Genomic DNA, 19,072 nt, shown 5'->3' on the forward strand with positions numbered 1-19,072 from the left:
GTGACCAGCCCCGCCGAGTGCTCCTGCCCTGCTTGCCGGGTGGTATGCTAAAGCTAAGCAGAGTTGGCAGGACAGAAACGTGGTTCAGTGCGGGGTAACTCACTCTGGAGCCTTTTAATAGGCCATTTGTGACTAATAAAAGTTTCGTTTTTAACGAGGCGATTAAGATTCAACTGCTTTCTACTCGACCCTTGGGGATGCTCGGAAGGGTTCTCATCGGGTCTCAGTCTCTGATACTTCCTCCCACCTCCTCACCAAACGAGCAGTAATCCTCGCTCTTTACCTAGGGCCAGGCTCTACCTCTACCTGAGCTAAAATCAGAGCAAAGCGTGATCCTAACGAGGACTGGGTGAAAACTCAAGATAAAGACATCTAGGAATGGTGACTGAAGCTTTAGACCAGCAGCTCCAGCTGAGCTCCTCCAGTAGCTCCATGGAGGTACCCGACCAGCAAACGGGGCAGTGCGAGCTGTGCGAGCCCGAGCAGCAGAAGCTGTGCGGCCAGGCAGCCGCACCATGGCCAGAGCTGGCCAACCTGCTTCTTGCCCAGGCTGTGCTCGCCTGGGCTGTTCCATGCCCTTGAGCTAGCTCGTTACAAACCCACTCGGGTAGTCCCATCCCTCCCCCAGGCAGCAGGAGGCTCGCTCCCTCCCCAGCCGGGGTCCCAGCACCCCCTCGCCTCTCTTCCAGAGAGCCCCGGTTTCCCGCAGGAGCGCGCAGTCAGGGCAGAGCTGGCACTGGCACCTGGGTTCACAGGCAACATTGCAACCATGAGAAAGTCACCACGTACTAAATCTTCTAGTAACGGTCTCCTCTTTGGCCTCTTCCATGCCTATTGCTCTCCTTGGTGCCTTTCCTCCTCATCATGTCATTTCTGAAAGTGGCAGGGGTTGGCCGGAGAACACAGACGCGATGTCTGCGGCAGAACTGCAGCTCCTCCATGCAGACCAAAAGCTATAGGCTTGGTGGGACTCGGCTTTTCAACATCTCGAGCTGAAAGTAGAGATCATGGGGACTACCAGACACGCAGGCCCCTTGTACTAATCAGCAAGAGCTTTAACTGTGTTATTGAGCCCACGTGGAATTTAAGTAGCATCTCAGAGGCCACTTGAAACTGAGAAGCTTAGTCTGAAAATCAATCTATCAGTAATCAGGCAGGGAAAGAACCTGGTGCCATGCTAAAAATGCAGAGGGTGTCTTGACTTCTGACCTTTTTCCTTCCCAAATGGGACTGAGCGGATGAATGCTCCAAGACAGAAGGCAACAGAACCGCAATAAGCCCTCACACTTCTGCAACCAGCACAAGAGACAGGACAAAACGCAGGGACGTCGCAAGGGAGCCGGGCACGCTGCCTTTACAAGGTGAGATCTGACAGCTCCAGGGGTGTTATGAGCGAGCACAGCTGTCACGATTTCAAATGGCACAGTAGGAGAGGAACAAAGAAATCAAATATTCTTTCAGACTCGTGAGATCTCTGCGGAGCCATTAGCCTTCAGACCGCTTGGCTTCAGCCCCATTTTACAGGGTGTTTCTATGAAATTTTCCATCCCCTTCCAGGCTACTTGCTCCCAGCAGAGCCCACGCACTCTGAGTCACACCGTTCTGCCCTCGCAGCTCCGCACGGGCCATTTTCTCACCTGTAAGTGCTTAGGAACACAAAAAGTGCATGTTGGAAAAAGGAGCACACCCCTTTTTTTTTTTGCTACAGACAGCCACCAGCCTCGGCAAACAAGGAGTACACTCGGCACGGTGGCTGCAACGGGGCGAGCTCTCTTCTTCCAGGCACCAGTGCAGGCTCCGAGAGCCCAAACAACCCGACTGAACTGGTCCCCACAGCCTGCGGGGGCCTCCCGTTTCAGAGCGCTACTGAACACCACTGTCAAATGTCGGACAGTATGTCATGTTCAAACAAGAAGAAAGCAGCGGGACTTGGCCGGCGACACACAAGTCTACAGCGGTGAAAATTTCCCCTAATAAAACATCACATGGGTTGTGGGTTTTTGTATTATTTTTAAGGAAAAGTGATGAACAGTCCAGCACTGGGAGCAGAGAGCGCTGTGGTGGGGAGATGCCAGGCTCCAAGGGAAGGCAAGATAAGATGTCCTCACTGGAGCGATTCCACCGCACAGTGCCCAACAGCTCTAATTAACCTGTCAACAGCGATGGCCTTCCCCACCTTTGTACTCCTGGAACCCGATCAATGGTCTCTGAAGACATATAGGAAGGGCCACAAATCCTGTTGACATACTTTGGCTTGGCTTCATTGCCTTCAGCAGAGCTGTGCCAGCGAACGCGGGCTGACTCGTGACCGCTACACACAAAATAGAAAATCCTCTCACAAACATAATGCCCTGGCTGTGTCTCCCTGCCTCAGCACTTCACGAATATTTACTGACTCATTTTCACTGCCGGTCCTTCCTACACCCTCTCCTGCTCCAGAGGAACATGCTCGTACGAAGGTCCAGGCCACCAGCAGGAAAAGTCATCACACCTCTGCAAGCTAAAACTTGGGAGCTCCTTGGGAGGGAAGGTTTAGTTACACAGAAACCAGAAGGGTTCCCCAGGAGAGCCTGCGGATCGGGGCGGACAGTCCCGGCTCAGGGCACTGGCCGTCCCGCGGGAGCTGGGCAGAGCTGCCCCGTTGGCCCCGGTCCAGCCTGCGGGATGCTCATCCAGCTGCTCATCCAGCTGCTGCCAGACCAGCACCGCCTGTGGGGGGCAGGGTTGGAAATGGGGAGCAAGTGTCCCATGGCCACACTTCAGCCACCAAACCGGTTGGCCACTCTTCTGCTGCTCTCAGGGGATTCAGAAGATGATTCAGAACAATGTAACTTGAGGTTCCTGCCCCGCAAAGGGCCCACAGGGACCATCTCCCCAATGCGCAAATTGCACTTAAGGTGTATGAATACCCCTTTCTTCACTCCCAGAAACTTAAGGTTACAGCACAGCCCCCATTTTAAAGTTAGTGGTATTCACCCAGATCTGAGCGACTGAATGGAAGCAAAGCCCCACACGTCCAACACACACATCTCCCAGTGAGTGCGTAACGCAGAAGGTGGAACATTTATATTCTCAGCATCACAAAAGCACTAAAAAGACTTAAATATTGAAATAAATAAAGCTGTTAGAACATGAGCTCCAGAAAGGCACTTGGAAATCCAACAGACTCTTCCTTGTGAGCTTATGCCATGTACGAGCGGGGCAACCTGCGACTCTGGAAACCGAACCCTCCTTGCCACAAACACCAGGTCCACTCTGTCACGCCAGTGATGCTCTTACATTCTCCCTCCTGCCATGCCAAAATTTCTAGTGAAGTGGTTTTAAGCCAGCCATGACCCTCCCTGGGGCAGCGCACACATCTCATCCGAGCTGCTCGCCCCACCTCAAAACCCCACCAACACCTGGGCAGCAATTTCTGCTGGATTTTTGGAGTTGGGGTCATTCTGCTTTCGCAGAGAGCGCCAGGGCCGGCTGTCCCTAGGAGCTGTTAAAAAAGAGACAAAACCACACAAGCTGTGCATCACAGGAATATTATTTAAGGCGCTTTGAGTGCTCGGGGTTATCCAAACACGGAGAGCTGGCGGACACTGCCAGCGCAGAGGCGGGAGTGGATCTGCAGTGAAGCGGCGCGGTGCCGTGGCGCAGGGCGCACCAATGGCCTCGATGTGCACGGTCGCGTCCTTCCTGCTTAAATGCCATTTAACTGATCGTGTCACCCTCCTTCTCCCTTTAGAAATACCAAGGTTAATGGTCGGAAGCAAGGGACAAGCGAGGGCTTTGTAACCTGTTCTTCAGCTTATTCTCCAGCTGCAAAACATCTCCTAGCTCTCCTGCTCTGGGGAATAATACACAGAAAACAAGTAAACAAGACCCATTTAAAAGAGAGCAACAGGAACTACGGATGTATGCATGACAAGAAAATAAACACCAACGGCTTGCCCGTCACACCAGCAGCAAGTGGGAAATTGATAGGGAGAGTCAGAGTGTTTTGCCTCGGAAAGAGCTGGACCCCCCTCTCTCCTTCAGCGCGGAGCGGCTCCGCAGCGAGCGATGCGGTGAGGACCACTGCCCACCCTCGGGGCCCGGTCCCGGTGAGGAGTTAAGAGCGTGCCCTGAGCAGATCGGTTTCCTTTTCTCTGCTTCCTTCCTGGATGGAATTACTCACTTCCTCGGCAGGAAAAATCATTACAGAACCCACTTTTCTGAGTTCATCTGAGGTTATTATCTGCTGGCTGACAGCGGGTTATTAGGCACCCACGGAGCTTCCTCTGGCGCAGCAGGGCTGCTCTCCTGAGCTGCAGGCTTTTCAATAGGGAGAATAAAGATTGGTTGCTAGATGCACCCTTTTTTTTTTTTTTTTTAAACCTTTGCTTCAAGCATCAAAGCGCATGGAAGGTATACGCAGCCTCTTTACAGAACAAAAGGTGACTAGCTGTGGGAGACGTTTTCCTATATTGTAGGTCAATTACAACCCAGATCGCCTTTACAACGGCGTTGGACACGGCTCGCTTTCATTCCCTTGATGGCAAGGCAGGTCAGATCCCAAATGCTTTGTTGGTTCGCCTGCCTTATTACTTAAAATGAAAGCTGCTTTTCTATGGCCAGGGCAGGAGTGCACCTCCAAAGTCTAATTCAGAAAAGATCAGAGCTCCATTATGCAACTAGGCAGAGAATTAATAATATATCTCAGGGAGCGTGTGCGATTCTGCCTCGATGGTGACATTTATTTCTACACGTACGTTCAGATAAACCTTTGTTTGATCAGAGAGAAGATTTTTCTTTGCTCTCAACATCTCAAAAGCAAAGTTTAAAGTTAAATATTTCCCCAGCTGGATGTGGCCACAGTGTTTGGGGGAAGGAGCCGGGAGCTACGCAGCATCTGCCTCTCTGTCAAGCAGTGCAGCCTGGAGGGGGAGGCGGAATATGGGGCCCACGAGGATAATGCTGCCTCTGCCTTCTGCAATAATAGCATAAAATCATCTTATATACTAATATTTGCACATCCCCTGCCCGACTCACGTGCAAATCCAAATACGTATTGCAGCCTCCCCGCACAGCTGGGAAGTAGATCCTTCGATGCCTGTTTTGCAGAGAATTACACTAGAAAAAACACAAAAGAGGAGGAAAGCCAGCCATGGAATCCAAAAGTCTCAAGTTCTGGGTCTCCGCTTCAAACCTTATCAGTGCCATCACTTCAGCCATGCTGGCAGTTTGCCTTCTCCCCTGAGGCTGATGTTGAGACATCCCTCACTGGATCCCACCAGTCCTGAGCCCAAACAGAATCACAGAATCACAGAACCATGGGCTGATGGGGGCTGGAAGGGCCCTCTGGAGCTCCCCCATCCCACCCCCCGCCAGAGCAGGGGCACCTCCAGCAGTGGCACAGGACGGCGTCCAGGCGGGTTTGGGATGGCTCCAGAGGGGGAGACTCCCCCACCTCTCTGGGCAGCCTCTGCCACTGCTCTGCCGCCCTCACAGCAGAGAAGGCCCTCCTCAGGTGGAGATGGAACTGCCGACGGTCACCTTTGTGCCCGTTCCCTCTTGTCCTGTCACTGGCCACCGCTGGAAACAGACTGTTCCCATCCCCCTGGCACCTCCCTTGAAGGATTTGTAAGCATTAATAAGATCCCCTCTCAGTCTTCTCTTCTCCAGACTGAACAGCCCCACGTCACTCAGACTTTCCCAACAAGAAAGACGCTCCAGTCCCCTCATCATCTCTGTAGCCCTTTGCTGGACCCTCTCCAGCAGTTCCCTGTCCTTCCTGACCCGGGGAGCCCCGAACTGGACCCAGTGCTCCAGATGGGGCCTCCCCAGGGCAGAGCAGAGGGGGAGGATAACGCTCACCCTTTGGCTGAAGGGGGGAGGAGACGAAGGGGAGCACCGCAGAGATCTCTGCCAGAGCTGTCTCAGTCTCAGCGAGTCTTAAAAATAACAGATCTCATACTTGACACACACACACCCCCCTTTCTGAAGAAGTTGAGGAGTCACATCCCCTTACAAGTGTGTTGATGCCGGAATCCCGCTCTCAGCCGCAGCTCGGGGCGAGGAGCAGCCAGGGACCACGCACCACCGAGCGCCCACACGTCGCCTTCGGCAGCCCGGCTCCTCCGCCCGCGCGCAATTAGCCGAAGGCCCCTCTTCCAAGGAAGCAGCTCTCACGAATGCTGAGTAAGAGCAACTAGATGGCAAATTAGCCATCACCGTGCCCAGTCAATCACACACAGCAATTACTGGTTTTTATAATGAAGAGTCCACTTAGGGCTTGGATTCAGCTTTCCAGAACTTCTGCCAGCGGCATCATTTGAAACACCAGTTTGGGCTTGATTTTAAACGTTTAGTAGCATTTGGCAACTGGGTAAATGAACGTGACTCTGAAAACCCTTTCATGCTGCGACGAGGAAATTCTCCAAAAACAGAAAACAACACACAGCGCTTCCCGGGAAGCCAGAGAGAAATCCTTCTGACACACAGCTAACAGAAATAACGATTAAAAACAAGAAACAAACAACAACAACAAAAAACCCCAGTTCTTTTTAAAGACATTTTTATAGCATTTATGGCAGGCACAGGACTTGAAATGAGCACTCTCAGCCAAAAAACCAATACTGACAGTAGCAAGTGAGGAATCTCACCCGAACAGCGCGATACTTACGGTAGAGACAGCCGGCATCCCCCCCGCGCTGGGACCAGCCCGGGCAACACCTGTACGTGGTCTGGTGTTTCACCTTGTACACCTGCCTGTAGCCCGTGTAATACGCGGTCCTGAAACACAAAAGAAGGTACACCCCAGACACGGTTAATTCCTGCACAATGGGGAAACTGGGAAGAACAGAAGCTGTAACTCAAACTGTGGATGTACATAAAATGAGGAATTTGGTTTTCAAACACGCTGACATTTTTTTCCACCTGGTCTAGCAATGATCGCTGATGCTAAGAAAATACTTCCTAATTTACTTTAATTGGTAACACGAGAGACTGGAGTGTCCACGTCCTCCCAACACCCCCGGCTTTCTTCTCCTTTCCTAAACTATTTCACAGCTTGTTAACAAAGGAAATTGAAATTTTAAGAACCACGGGTATTTCAGCCCAGCTTTAGTGAGCGTGAGCAGGTGTCTCCAAGGGGCGGGTGAGCTAAAAAATCATCAGAATCCTGATGGGAATATTGAGCTACTGAAAGAGCTCTCCATGCAGACGTGTTTTACATCGCAAGGCTCCTGCGGGCTGAGGCTGGCAGAGCCCATTCCCCATGGAAAGGGCTTTTCCCTCCTCCGTTCTCCTTCCTCTGCACCCCACCAGCACCAGCTCCGCCATGACACATGCGGGACCACATCCCTCCCGTCTGCCTGACGCCAGCTCCAGCCCCGCGCAGGACGGGGACGCCGCGGCGCAGCGGCACCGCTCGGCAGAGGCGGCGCAGGGCTGGCGGGGGATGCTGCGCCCCAGGTGCTGACGGTCCCTCGAACACCCCCTGCTCCTTCCTCCCAGGCGAGGAGCCGGGCTAGGACAGCAGGGATTGATCTGGAGCATAAATAAATAAAAGTGACACTTTTTTTCCCCCGGAAATTTGACTCTGTGTGTACGTGAAAATTGAAACACAGATAAAACTTTTGAAGCCGATTTTTTTAAAAAAAGCTCCTTTGGCAGGACATGAAACTACTCCACCAAAGCAAATCAGACAAACAACAACAAATATTTGGCACAGCAGATGCGTTGTACATGTCCACTGAAAATATTTATCCTAACTCAGTCTAGTTGTTTGATTTTGTCTGAATGTTTCTACAAAAAAAAAACCCTAACTAACATTGCGCCATTAATTCCCCTGAAGGAAACCTTCGGCTGCGCTGCTGTGCCAACCAGCATATGGAAGCGCAGCTGAGAAAAATAAAAGCAGATACCGATTTTTTTTCTTTTCTACGAGCTGCTAACAAATTATGAAGGAAATAGTCATGTTCCAGAAGCAGCTGAGAAAGCAATTTGCAGTCTCTCAGGCACCAGAAGAGCCAGCGATGAGGCTCACATCCATCCGGATCCTCTCGGTACCGAGGGCCACCTCCCGGCCCAGCCCGGGGCTTTGCCGTGGCGGCAGGGCACAAAAGGACACGGCGGTCCTGCGGTCCCCGCACCGGCCCTGCTGGAAAACACCGTCCTTTTCATCAAAATGGGGAAAGACTGCACGGCAGCACGCAGCCTGCTCCATCCGCCCGCCTCAGCTCCCAGACGGGGAGGAAAAGGTATCCCAAGAAACAGCGATGTGGGACAGCGCAGGACTGATCCCGGCTTCCCTCCCGCCCCAGCAGCACCCCGAGCAACCCCATCTCCACCGGTCTCACTGGGCTCTATCGGGCACTTCAGATCCTTAAGTCAGCCCAAGTGGGTTCTCAAGGAGATGCAAATATTTTGACAGCCCCAGTTGCCTGTGGATATCTGGATGCTGCAGACTGGAAAGAACCACATAGGAGATACTTTATCTTCAATGTTTCTGTTTTCTTTTGTGTTTTAAGGAGTCCCTGGCACAGAAAATGTTGAACGAGCCAGAACTAATGGAACCCAGGCTTAAAAATCCTGCTGTGTCCTGCTGCTGGAAAATCCACTTCCAGCCCCTCCGGGACAGCGCCGTCATCCCTCCAAGTTGCGTTCCCGAGGCTGAGGAAAACCGCCTTCTGTTTTCACCTAATTCAGGAAAGCGACACAACCAGTAGCGAAAACTTCGCTTTCCCAGGAACGAGGAGAAGCGCAGCGGATGCTCCGTTCACCCTCCGAGGAGCGCCACCGGCTCTTGGAGCAGGCAGGGCCCGGTCCCGCGGGTGCAGGGCGACGTTTGTTGGGATTTTTAGGAAACATTATAATCCAGTACTCTCAGCACAGATACAAGTCTTATAAAAACAAATGCTACCGGTTTTGGAATGGCACTTACAGCTCAGGCACAGCGATGGGACTGTCGCAGTATCTGCAGCAGCCCAAGCGTGCCCGGGAATTTCGGGAAATTAGCTAACGATGCTGAAACCCGCAGAGAGCTGCTCCCGGCCAGGCAGGTGGGCCAGGCAGCAGCGCCGAGCGCTGCACTGGGGAAAGCAGAGCAGATGCTGGATTTTCCCAGTCGTGTCCGTGAAGTCAAAGGCGCCGAGGCCAGTCTCAGGCCAGCCCCGTGCGCGTCAGTTCCCGAAGCTGTTCATGTGCGTCCTGAGCCCCGCGCTGCCGGAGCCGGGTCCAACTGGAGCCCCTCCAGCGGGTGAGCCGGGGGCTGCGCAGCATCCCAAAAAGACACCGCGCGCTCCGCTGCCCTCAATTGCACAGCACAAGGGAGCTTGGCAGGAGATCTCCCATCTATTGGAATAAGCTTGCTGTGATGGCAACTCCCAAAAGATTAGAGTGAGGGGATACGGGACAAAATCTTGCCTGAGAAAAGCTTTGCTGATAGTCCTTTGGCTGCACTTGCTTTTAAAATTCCCTGGGTGAGTTCCCTCACAGCACCTCTAGGCTTCACCTCCGTATTTTCATCGGGAGCAGAGTTTTAGCACTAGGCTGTCCTGATATTTATAGTGAAGCACGACAGAAAGTTTTTTCATTTCAGTTCCTTGATTTAGAATGTCAAAAACATACATTAAAGTCCTAAAGGGACAGCTGGGTCTGAAGAGCTCCCGGCCTTTGAAGTGGAAGCAGACGGGGCACGTATCATTTCAAAGTCCTCTCTTTAAAACACGGTCAAAAGACAGACTCTGTTTGCTCCTTTATTACCACCACACAGATATCATCACCAAGATAATTACTGGCAATTACAGGTTAGGAGGAATTCCTAAAGTCAAGACTTAAAAGCTGTCTCTAGTCCAAGATGCTTCTTTGAAACTACCACTATCATTATTATTTTGTAAAGGCTTGTAACTGCCTAATGAGGCCAGAAAAGCAGGTGGAGAACAGGAGAAGATTGGGCACATTGTAGTTTGGCTGCTGTGCAGGTAAGAAAAGCGCATTATTTGCCCTGTTGCACATGTTCATAGCCCTCTCCCTACAACTCCTCCGTGCTTGGTCGCCCAGCTACCCGGAAAGGCGAGTCAGCAACTCAAGGGATACAATGAGCTGAACAACCACATCAATTTTCCGCTCAGAGTACACCCAAACTCCTTTCTTGCACGCGCAAGCCTGACTCCCCGGAGCTGCACAGTCTTCTGACAAGAGGCAATGGCCTCAAGTTGTTCCCGGGGAGGTTTAGGATGGATATTAGGAAAAATTTCTTCCCCAAAAGGGTTGTCAGATGTTGGAATATGCTGCCCGGGGAGGTGGTGGAGTCGCCATCCCTGAAGGGATTTAAAAGACGTGTAGATGTGGTGCTGAGGAACATGGATTAGTGGCGGATTTTGCAGTGTTGGGTTCATGGTTGGACTTGGTGGTCTTAAAGATCACTTCCACCCATAATGATTCTGTGATGCTGTGACGTGGGCTTGAGCACGGTCCTGCTGGTGGTGGTAAAGGAAGCTGAGGCTGCTGCAGTGAAGCCTGCTGACCACCACCACCGCCATCCCCTGTCCTCACGGAGCATCGCTTGCACCACGGCCACATGTATTTATTTATTTATTTTTAGACCATGCACAATAAACCTCACTTGGACTCAGCAACTGCCTTCGGCGCTGTAAAATTTTACAGAGGCATTGGGATGTCTCTGCTTTGAAGCCGAAACATCTAAAGATACAGGAATAATGCCCGTGATGTGATTAAGTCACTTCATTAACATAGGAAACACGTGTAATACATCGTCGGAAGACTGGAAACAGCTAACCACGGCCACAAAGCTTCTTTAGAACAAAAAGTGATATATCTTCTCTTTGGGAATTCCTTAACAGACTAAAAACTCTCAGTGTCACCGAGACGGCAGGTGGGGTCAGAAGCCCCTCCAGTGAGATGCACATAGGGCTTACAAATCAGAATCACAGGACTCCCTAGATTGGAAAAGAACCTGTGAGATCATCTCGTCCAATCGTGAACCTCACACTGACAACCCACCACTAAACCACGTCCCTGAGCACTATATCTACACGACTCTTAAATACCTTCAGGGATGGGGACTCCACCACTGCCCTGGGTAATGCATCCCAAAGATCTCATAGTCTCACGGCTTTAACAAAGAAAAACGTCTAATAAACAGCTCTACTCTTTACGGCTAATCAATGGGTTCAGACCCACATAGCTCTCCCTTTACATCGACCCCTACATGGACGGCTGTGCCACCTTCGCGCCAGACCGGCTGGAGGCCACGTACCACGAGCTGTGTGCTCGCTGCCCTCTCCCCGCAGAGCCGCGGGCACTGAGGAGAGCCACAACCACCCTGACTGGTCACCACAACCACGTTGACTGGTCACCACCACCCCTCGGGGGGCGCCCAGGCTGCCGCCCGTGCCACACCACCACCCGGGCAGCAGGACGGGCACACGGCGGCCGTTCCCAGCCCTCCCCTCCCGTGCCCGGCCCCCGCCAGCCACGCAGCCGCCACGATGGGCAGCCACAAAGCGAGCAACAAGCTCTGGCTGCCGGTGAGACGGAACCCATTTTCATCAGGCAAGGAGCGAACCGAGGCCGAAGGAAGAGCACGTACCTCCGCTCGTAGCCCGCGCACCACTGCCGTCCCCCGCAGTCCTGCTTCCAGACCTTGACGGTGCGGGTGAAGGCCCGGGCGCACGGCTGCCGCTGCCCCACCATCGCCAGCTCCCGCTCCGCGCAGACGTTGGGCCTGGCACAGAGAAACAGAGGTGTGCGGGGGTCTGCAGGCGGGGACGGGCACCGGGCGAGGAAGATCTTAAGCCATATACTGTATTTGCCTCCTCATATCATTGGAGGAGGTGGAGAGGGGCAGTGCAGGCGCAGGGAAAAGAAATCCACCACAAGCCGTTGTCAAGCGCAGCCCACCCACCTCCCCCCTCAAAACTCCCGGGTTTAATGCTCTTGGTAGCGTTAAACAGGGTGGCACTCACCTGCGTTTCTCAGCAGCACATCATTAGGCCTTCGCAGATCGGTTAAACATTGGAGAAGTACAAGGTGAACATTGCACACCCGTGTTCACAGATGGGAAATGGCCCCACGGGGAGAGGACACACCGTGTAGCCCGCGGTACGAGTGGGGGGCACCCACGGGCAGCCCGCTCCGTCCCGACCCCCCTCCTGGAACCTGCCACCCGCGGTGGGGCTGACGCAGCAACGGAACCCCAAAGCTGTGGGGGTTTATAGCACTGGGACACGGGCAGCTCCAGCGAGACTGGGAAGCTGCTGAGGTTTCCCACCTCCAGCCCCTGGGATGCCCCTTGAAAAATGCAGCGATTACTTTTCCACTGATATATTAAGGTTAATTTTTAGCCTTAAAACAGAGGATGGATCAGGAAAGAGGCAGCAGCCTACATGAGGAGGGCCACGGAGATGCTGGAGCCCCTCTGCTGGGAGGACAGGCTGGGAGAGTTGGGGGGGTTCAGCCTGGAGAAGAGAAGGCGAAAAAGGGGAGACCTCAGAGCCCCTTCCAGTGCCTAAAGGGGCTCCAGGAGAGCTGGGGGGGACTTTTTCCAAGGGCATGGAGTGATAGGATGAGAGGGAATGGCTTCAAACTGAAAGGGGAGATTTAGATGAGATTTTAGGAGGAAATTCTTTGCTGTGCGGGCGGTGAGCCCCTGGGGCAGGTTGCCCCGAGAAGCTGTGGCTGCCCCATCCCTGGAGGCGTTCAAGGCCAGGTTGGACGGGGCTTGGAGCAACCTGGGCTGGGGGGAGGTGTCCCTGCCCAGGGCAGGGGGTGGCACTGGGTGGTCTTCAAGGTCCCTTCCAACCCAAACCATTCTATGGGTCTATGATTCTATTATATGGTAGCACAATAATTGCTATGTTTGTCCATTCTGTCCACTCTCAGTTAACGAGGAATACATACGCTTTCTTGCAGGATTATTTTCCTGACTATTGTCCCCACAAACATCAATGATATCTGCGTCTTCTGACAGTGTCTGGGGAAAAAAATTATTCTGCCACTAGCAACAATACATCGTTAGATTAATTCTGCCTTAAATCAGAATTCAGTTTGCTATCTTAGATGTTTTCTCACTCATTCAGGGCTAAAGGCTAAGACTAATTCCAGTAAATAATGTGAGTATATATAATTCAGTGAGAAAGAAAATCAGAAAAATACCATTTACACTTTATTTCTTTTCTAATCTTAACTCTCTCTCACCAAATGTGAGTCAGTAGTTTTAACGAAGTTTGAAGAGGGAAACGTTTGTCCCTGACTTAGTAAGTTATGAGCCGTTCATTATTTGGGACTGCTTCTGTTGCCTCTGATTCTTCAAAAGGGACCGAGAGCTTCCACAGAAATACTTTATATAAAAGAAGTTAAACTAAACAATGTGGCGGTGGTGAAGCATAGAGATTGCAGCTGGCATCTGAGTGCTGCAAGAGGCTCCGTGACGGCGCTGTTACAGCAAGCCTGGCGATGCTTCGGGGATTCCTGGCATGTTTCCTTCCCCCTCCACCCCAGCCTTGCTCTCAGACCTCCTCTCCTCGCCCCCACATGTGGCCACCGCCGAGCGGTTTGGCTCGCAAAGCTCTGTGCACATCCCGTCACCGCTACAGCACTCCCCAGCGCTAACGGTGACGGCCAGAGGAGCCGGTTGGGTGTCCCCATGGACAGGGAGCTCCCGGGTGATGCAGGGCAGCATCTCCCTGCCCACGGACCGCTCTGCAGCCGCCTCACCCTGCGCATCCGAAAAACGGACTGAGAGGAACCACAGGAACAAGGCTGGCAGCAGCACCGCTTCGGTGTTATTTATCGCAGCCAAGAAAGGTTCTTGTGTGCCCCAAACAGTGGCTGTGTGTGTACCGGGCAGCGTCAGCGATGCCCCCGGGGACGGGACAGCACTTCCCAGGCGCTGGCGTTTTGTTTCCTCTGGCGCTTTGGCACACATCTCGTCCCTCGTGTCTCATCCAAGAAGTCCTAAAAGTGCTTGTCAAGGCAGGAGCACAAAACCTCTGACACAGGGAGAAAAGGCATCTTCTTGCAAAACCTTTATCTGCTGAAAAGGATCCCTTTTCAACCGCCAAGTTAAAGACATCGGGGAGAGCAGCGTGGAGTTAGCACACCATGCAACACTGGGTTCATTTACAAAAAGAATTAGAGCAATCCCCCTGCATCGAGAGATCATCTTCTGGCAGGAGACCAAATTTGCAAGGAAGTTTTCCAAAGAAGCCAAATAATTAACACCAAACTGTAACTGTAAAATCTAATTAAAAAGAACGGACTACGTGCTGCTAGAGTAACAGCAAAAGGGGGGAAGAAAAATGCAGAAAGAAAGAGATACATGAAGTGCAATAAAAATAGCAGGTCTGTGAAGAAAGGTCAAACTATTTACACAACAGTCACCTCTTGTGCTGACACAATAGCAACATTTGAGTTTAAAACAGTGAGTTTCCTACACGCAAAGACTATCCAGATTTTCACATTTCTATTCACCTTTATGTACATCTGGTACCAGATGAAGAAACGCAGACCAGCCCTCCCTCCCCTCCGCTCTCTCTGCCCCTCCATTCACCCTGGATTTGAAAATACTGGTTTTAGCTTCTGCTGTACAGTTCCCTGCCCTATAAAAACACTCCCGTTCTCTTTCCTTGCTACTTACATATGGGGCTGAAGCTTGTTCCCAGAAGCAAGAGAAGATATTCGCAGTGCCAGGATGAACGGCAGTGCCAGCGCGCGGAACTCCATCGCCACAGCTCCTCTCCCGCCGGGCGCTGCCAGCGGGTGCCCGGGGAATCCCACCGCCTCCTCCGGCACAGTCCTCGTCCTCGAAGGAGGATGCTCCTGGCTGCCTCCGTTCCCGACTTGCCAGAGTCTCTCTTTCTGGCGAGGGATGATGCTTTCGGAGCACACAGGAATTCTTGCACGGGGGGAGCAGCGTTATCACTCCTGGACGCTTCCTCCCATCTGGGTTCAGTTCAGCAAGTTTCTTCCGAGCATGGGAAATGATTATCCTGCAGATTGTCACCGGATTTTTCCCAAAACCAAACCTGGCTTCTTACGCTTGTTTGCTCGTAGTGAAATGCACCGAAGTGACTTTTCCTTCTGGCATTTGCTCCTTGACAAAGCCCACAGACCCGGTGGCTCACAAGACCTGGGTTCCGTCCAGCAATGAAGCCCCGCGGGGGTTTCGCCGATTTGGAGTCGCCGTCCGCTTCTCACGGCAATATAAAACCCATCACTCGGCGCGGGACGGGAGAAAAGAGGGGCGCTCCCCCGCACCCCGAGACGTCGACCTCCCAGGGGGCTCTTCCCAAAGCAGGCGGAGAGCTGCTCTACCCCATCCGCAGCGCCGCAGCCGTCCTCCTGCCGCAGCCCCGCACTTTCCTCCGCAGACGGGGCCAACCGCCCCCCGCGCACACCGCCCCGCCGAGAGCAGCTTCCCCGCGCTTCCAGGGAGTAACAAAACTTTCCTCTTGCCTTTCCCAGGGCCGGCTCCTTTCCCTCACATGCTCCCTTGTTTCTTTCCTCGCTGACAGGCAGAAATCCCTCCCACCGGCTGGGTCCGGCCCCGCGGCGAGGAGGGGGAGACCCTGCGGAACAGGAGCGGGAATGAGTCGGGTTTGTTTCTCAGACGGCTCTTCTGCACTGTACGCACCACCCGCGACTCCTCTCCCAGTAGCTCTACAAATGTCCCCCAGAGATTCTGTCTTCACTGCGCGCTCCAACAGATACCAAAACCGATGGCTTCCCCAGGGAATTCTGCTGCGCGCATGAAACGGGCAGGGACAGACCCGACCCGCGCTCGGCTGCTCTTCACAACCCGTTCCAGGGGCAGTGGGGGAATACACCGGCAAAGACGGAGCTGGGGAAGAAGGTTGTGCTTTTACCTGCCTTTTCCCACCCGCCTCCCCACCGTGTAGGGCAGCAGCACAAAGAGGAGCGGGTAGGGGTTTTGCTGAGGGGGGGGCGACAGCCTGTCAGCCTCTGTGAAATGAGAAAAGGGAGAGAGAAGTACCCGGGTATACTTCTGAGATGGTTCACTGCTGAGTTCCCTCTCGCAAAGAAACTGCCGCAGGTATCCGCCGTCGTTGCTGCCAGCGAGGGTGAGGACGGAGGGGATTGCAGAGCGCTGAGCTGCCTCCACGGACGGGCGCGCAGCAGCGGACACAGGCGGACAGGGAAGCAGAAGGCGGAGCGGGGATGCTGCACTAAAACTCTGCTGCCTCAAGAACCTGCTGGGAAACGCTCCCCGGGGGCAAGGAGGAACCAAAGCAGCAGCCGGGCACTGCTCTGCTGCCCTGGGGCGGCCCGCGGCAGAGCGAGCTCTGGCAGCAACAGGGCGTAAGGAGGGGGCTCGGATGGAAACCGAAAATGTGGACGACTTACAAGTGGGAGTTGTTCTTCAGAGTGTTGCAATCAGCCTCACAAGAGTCCACATTCTGCCTGTGGAAATCAGAGAGGGGAGAAGCTGCGTGCATTCAAATTGTGCTTTGAGCAGTGCAGAAGAGGACAGGACCTGCAGCATCCCATCCCCACCTGGTATTTCATTGCCTCAGCCAGAACAGGGAAGGGATCTTCACCTGCTGGGTGCTGAGCACACACACCCCCCTACACCCCCACCCATTCCTGTTCCCATGGAGCTTAGAGAAAAGGAAAAGCAAAGAAAGAGCGGACTGCCTGCGTTCAGTGCACGGAACGACTGGCTGTGCTGAAACACACCTAGTCTTTACTCGGAGGAGGGAATAAGAGGCAGGATCATTTAAAGCAAGCAGTTGGCTTAAAACGACGACAGAACTCAGATCTTTCAGTGCTTCCCTGGAAAAGCCATGCAACTTCCTGGCCGGAATCCCAGAGAGCCAAGTCCGCGGCTCCCGGTGCCCTGCGGGGAGCGCAGCGTGCCGTGCCCCCTTCCACCTCCTCCACGGGGAGTGGGGCACAGCAAGCAGAAAACCAGAAGAGCAAACCGGCACACTCGCCCAAGAGGGCAGAGAGAATCTAAATTCTGTCAAACACACAGAGAGAAGATAGTTAAAATAATATGTTTTAAGGAGTCTAGAACACTTTATTAATACTGATTTCTGTGAGAGAAGTAGGATGAGAATGTTTGGGTAGTTTCAGTGCACGTCATGCACGTATTTCACCACTGAAAGACAGCCATTGCATCAAGACTAAAGTCACTACGAGCCACGGCCCGAAGGTGGTACTTCTAGAAGAAAGCAAGGCAGCGGCTTTTTACACCTTACCCCGTCCAAAGCCACAGCAGTCGCATAGATGGCTCAGGTCAGGCCAAGGCGCAGGCAGGAGGGGCTAACGCCTCCCCTTGGAAGGATCTGCCAAGCCTAACGGGGGGCAGACGGCATCTTTCACTGGTCCTGGGGAAGAGAGGCACCTACATAAAGATGCTTTATCACGATGGAGAGGGCTCTGGGATAGTATAGGTTCAGGCCTCCATTTTCCTGTCAGGACTTAAAAAAGTTAATACTTTTCTTACAGTAGGAAACCATAAGACGGGTCCCAGTTAGCCTTTCAGTGCTGCCTCACTGCCGCAGCCCAAAGCGTGCTTTCCCCTCCGCTGACCCTCTGTTTGGGCCCAGCTTTGGCAAACACAGCGCTGGGTACGCGGAACCTGACCTTACGCCGCATCCAGGTGAAACTTCGGGGTATGGTTGGGCACCAGTGTGTCCCAGTCCCTTGGAGCGCCCGCTGGCAGGGCGGCAGGCAGGGAAGGGGAGCAGGCAGGCAGCGGCAGAGCCTGGACTGTGGCTCCCTCTCCAGGAGCACGGGGCGAGAACTCACCCGGCGTGAAGCCAACGCCGCAAGGCTTCGGCAAGTCACCCTACAGCGAGCAACGAGGCTTCCCACCTAAACCAGCTCCTGGGAGCAGGGGCTGCAGAGGGTGCAGCAGAGGAAGATGGATATCTGAAATCCAGCGCTGTCTGTGAAGTCAATTTAATATGTTTTCAATCTTGTAGCATTTCCCAGCACGACCGCCTGCCGAAGATGTCATCCTCTGGCTCAGGGTAAGACAGCCCTGGAAAGTGGTCAAAGATACCATACGGTTCCACGAATAGCGATGATGATATCTGCAATAATGCCAGAGGCCACAGAAACACAAATAATAATTTGCCATTCATTCCCCAGCATCATTTAATCTTTGCTATCGAGTGTGCTGAACATGGCACGGGCTGTATGGCTCTCAACTCACAGTTTAATAGAACGATAGATAAAGACAGTTTAATAGAACAACATCAGAAAAGGAAAACAACAATAACGATAATAACAACAACAACAACAGTAAAAGAATATACAAGAGCAAAGTCGCTCTCACCACCCCATAAATTGGTGAATTGGCACCGCCTGAGCATTGATCGCGAGTACCCGTCCCCCGGCTCACCCCATTTATACACCGACCATGCCAGCGGTGGTACGGAGCATCCCACTGGCCATTCCGTCCTTCTCTCTGTGCCCCTCCTCAGCTGCTCTGGGAAGCTGAAAAAAGCCCATGAAAAATATCAGCGTCACCTGGTGTTATGGTCTGAGGAACCCGCAACAATTTATTGTCTTTTAGACAATTATTCTATCACCCAGTGACCTCTCCCCACTTGGGAATGGGAATCAGAAAAAATAAGGAAGCCCAAGGGTTGAAATATAAAGAGATTTAATAGAATAAGACTAAATAATTAACAATAATAACACTAAACAACCAATATTGATCCCAATACCAATATAAAATATACAAGGATCATACTCAGCCCATTCTGTCCATAGAAGCTGTGCATTCCCAGCAGGGGACAGAAACATGGGACACTGAGTGCTGCAGTTTCAGGAGGAAGGGAAGGGCTGAGGGCTCCGGCACCAGGGCAAGGAGTTCTCAGCGTCACAGCAGAGAAACTCCTCAGCAAACTTACTTTTTTGGGCAATCCCAAGCACAACCCCAGGCTGGGCAGAGAATGGATTGAGAGCAGCCCTGAGGAGAAGGACTTGGGGGTGGTGGTGGGTGAGAAGCTCCCCATGAGCGGCAATGTGCGCCGGCAGCCCAGCGAGCCCCCGGCACCCCGGGCTGCATCCCCAGCAGCGTGGCCAGCAGGGCGAGGGGGGA

General features: G+C 53.0%; 2 protein-coding genes across 2 annotated transcripts in view; one reads left to right on the forward strand and one right to left on the reverse strand.

Moving 5' to 3' along the window:
- Window positions 1–14,718, reverse strand: part of MEGF6 (multiple EGF-like-domains 6) — a 104,441-nt gene extending 89,723 nt beyond the window's left edge. The window contains exons 1-3 of the mRNA XM_009889682.1: window positions 14,633–14,718; window positions 11,585–11,719; window positions 6,653–6,762 (exon numbers count right to left, since the gene is read on the reverse strand). Coding sequence (XP_009887984.1) covers window positions 6,653–6,762; window positions 11,585–11,719; window positions 14,633–14,718 — 331 coding nt within the window. The remainder of the gene's footprint in view (window positions 1–6,652; window positions 6,763–11,584; window positions 11,720–14,632) is intronic.
- A 423-nt stretch (window positions 14,719–15,141) lies between these two features.
- TPRG1L (tumor protein p63 regulated 1-like) overlaps window positions 15,142–19,072 on the forward strand; it is an 8,083-nt gene continuing 4,152 nt past the window's right edge. Inside the window, exons 1-2 of the mRNA XM_009889683.1 lie at window positions 15,142–15,429; window positions 15,510–15,591. Of these exons, the coding sequence (XP_009887985.1) occupies window positions 15,142–15,429; window positions 15,510–15,591 (370 nt within the window). The remainder of the gene's footprint in view (window positions 15,430–15,509; window positions 15,592–19,072) is intronic.

This window comes from Charadrius vociferus, unplaced genomic scaffold (genome assembly GCF_000708025.1).
Source record: "Charadrius vociferus isolate BGI_N301 unplaced genomic scaffold, ASM70802v2 scaffold477, whole genome shotgun sequence".
Taxonomy (NCBI): domain Eukaryota; kingdom Metazoa; phylum Chordata; class Aves; order Charadriiformes; family Charadriidae; genus Charadrius; species Charadrius vociferus.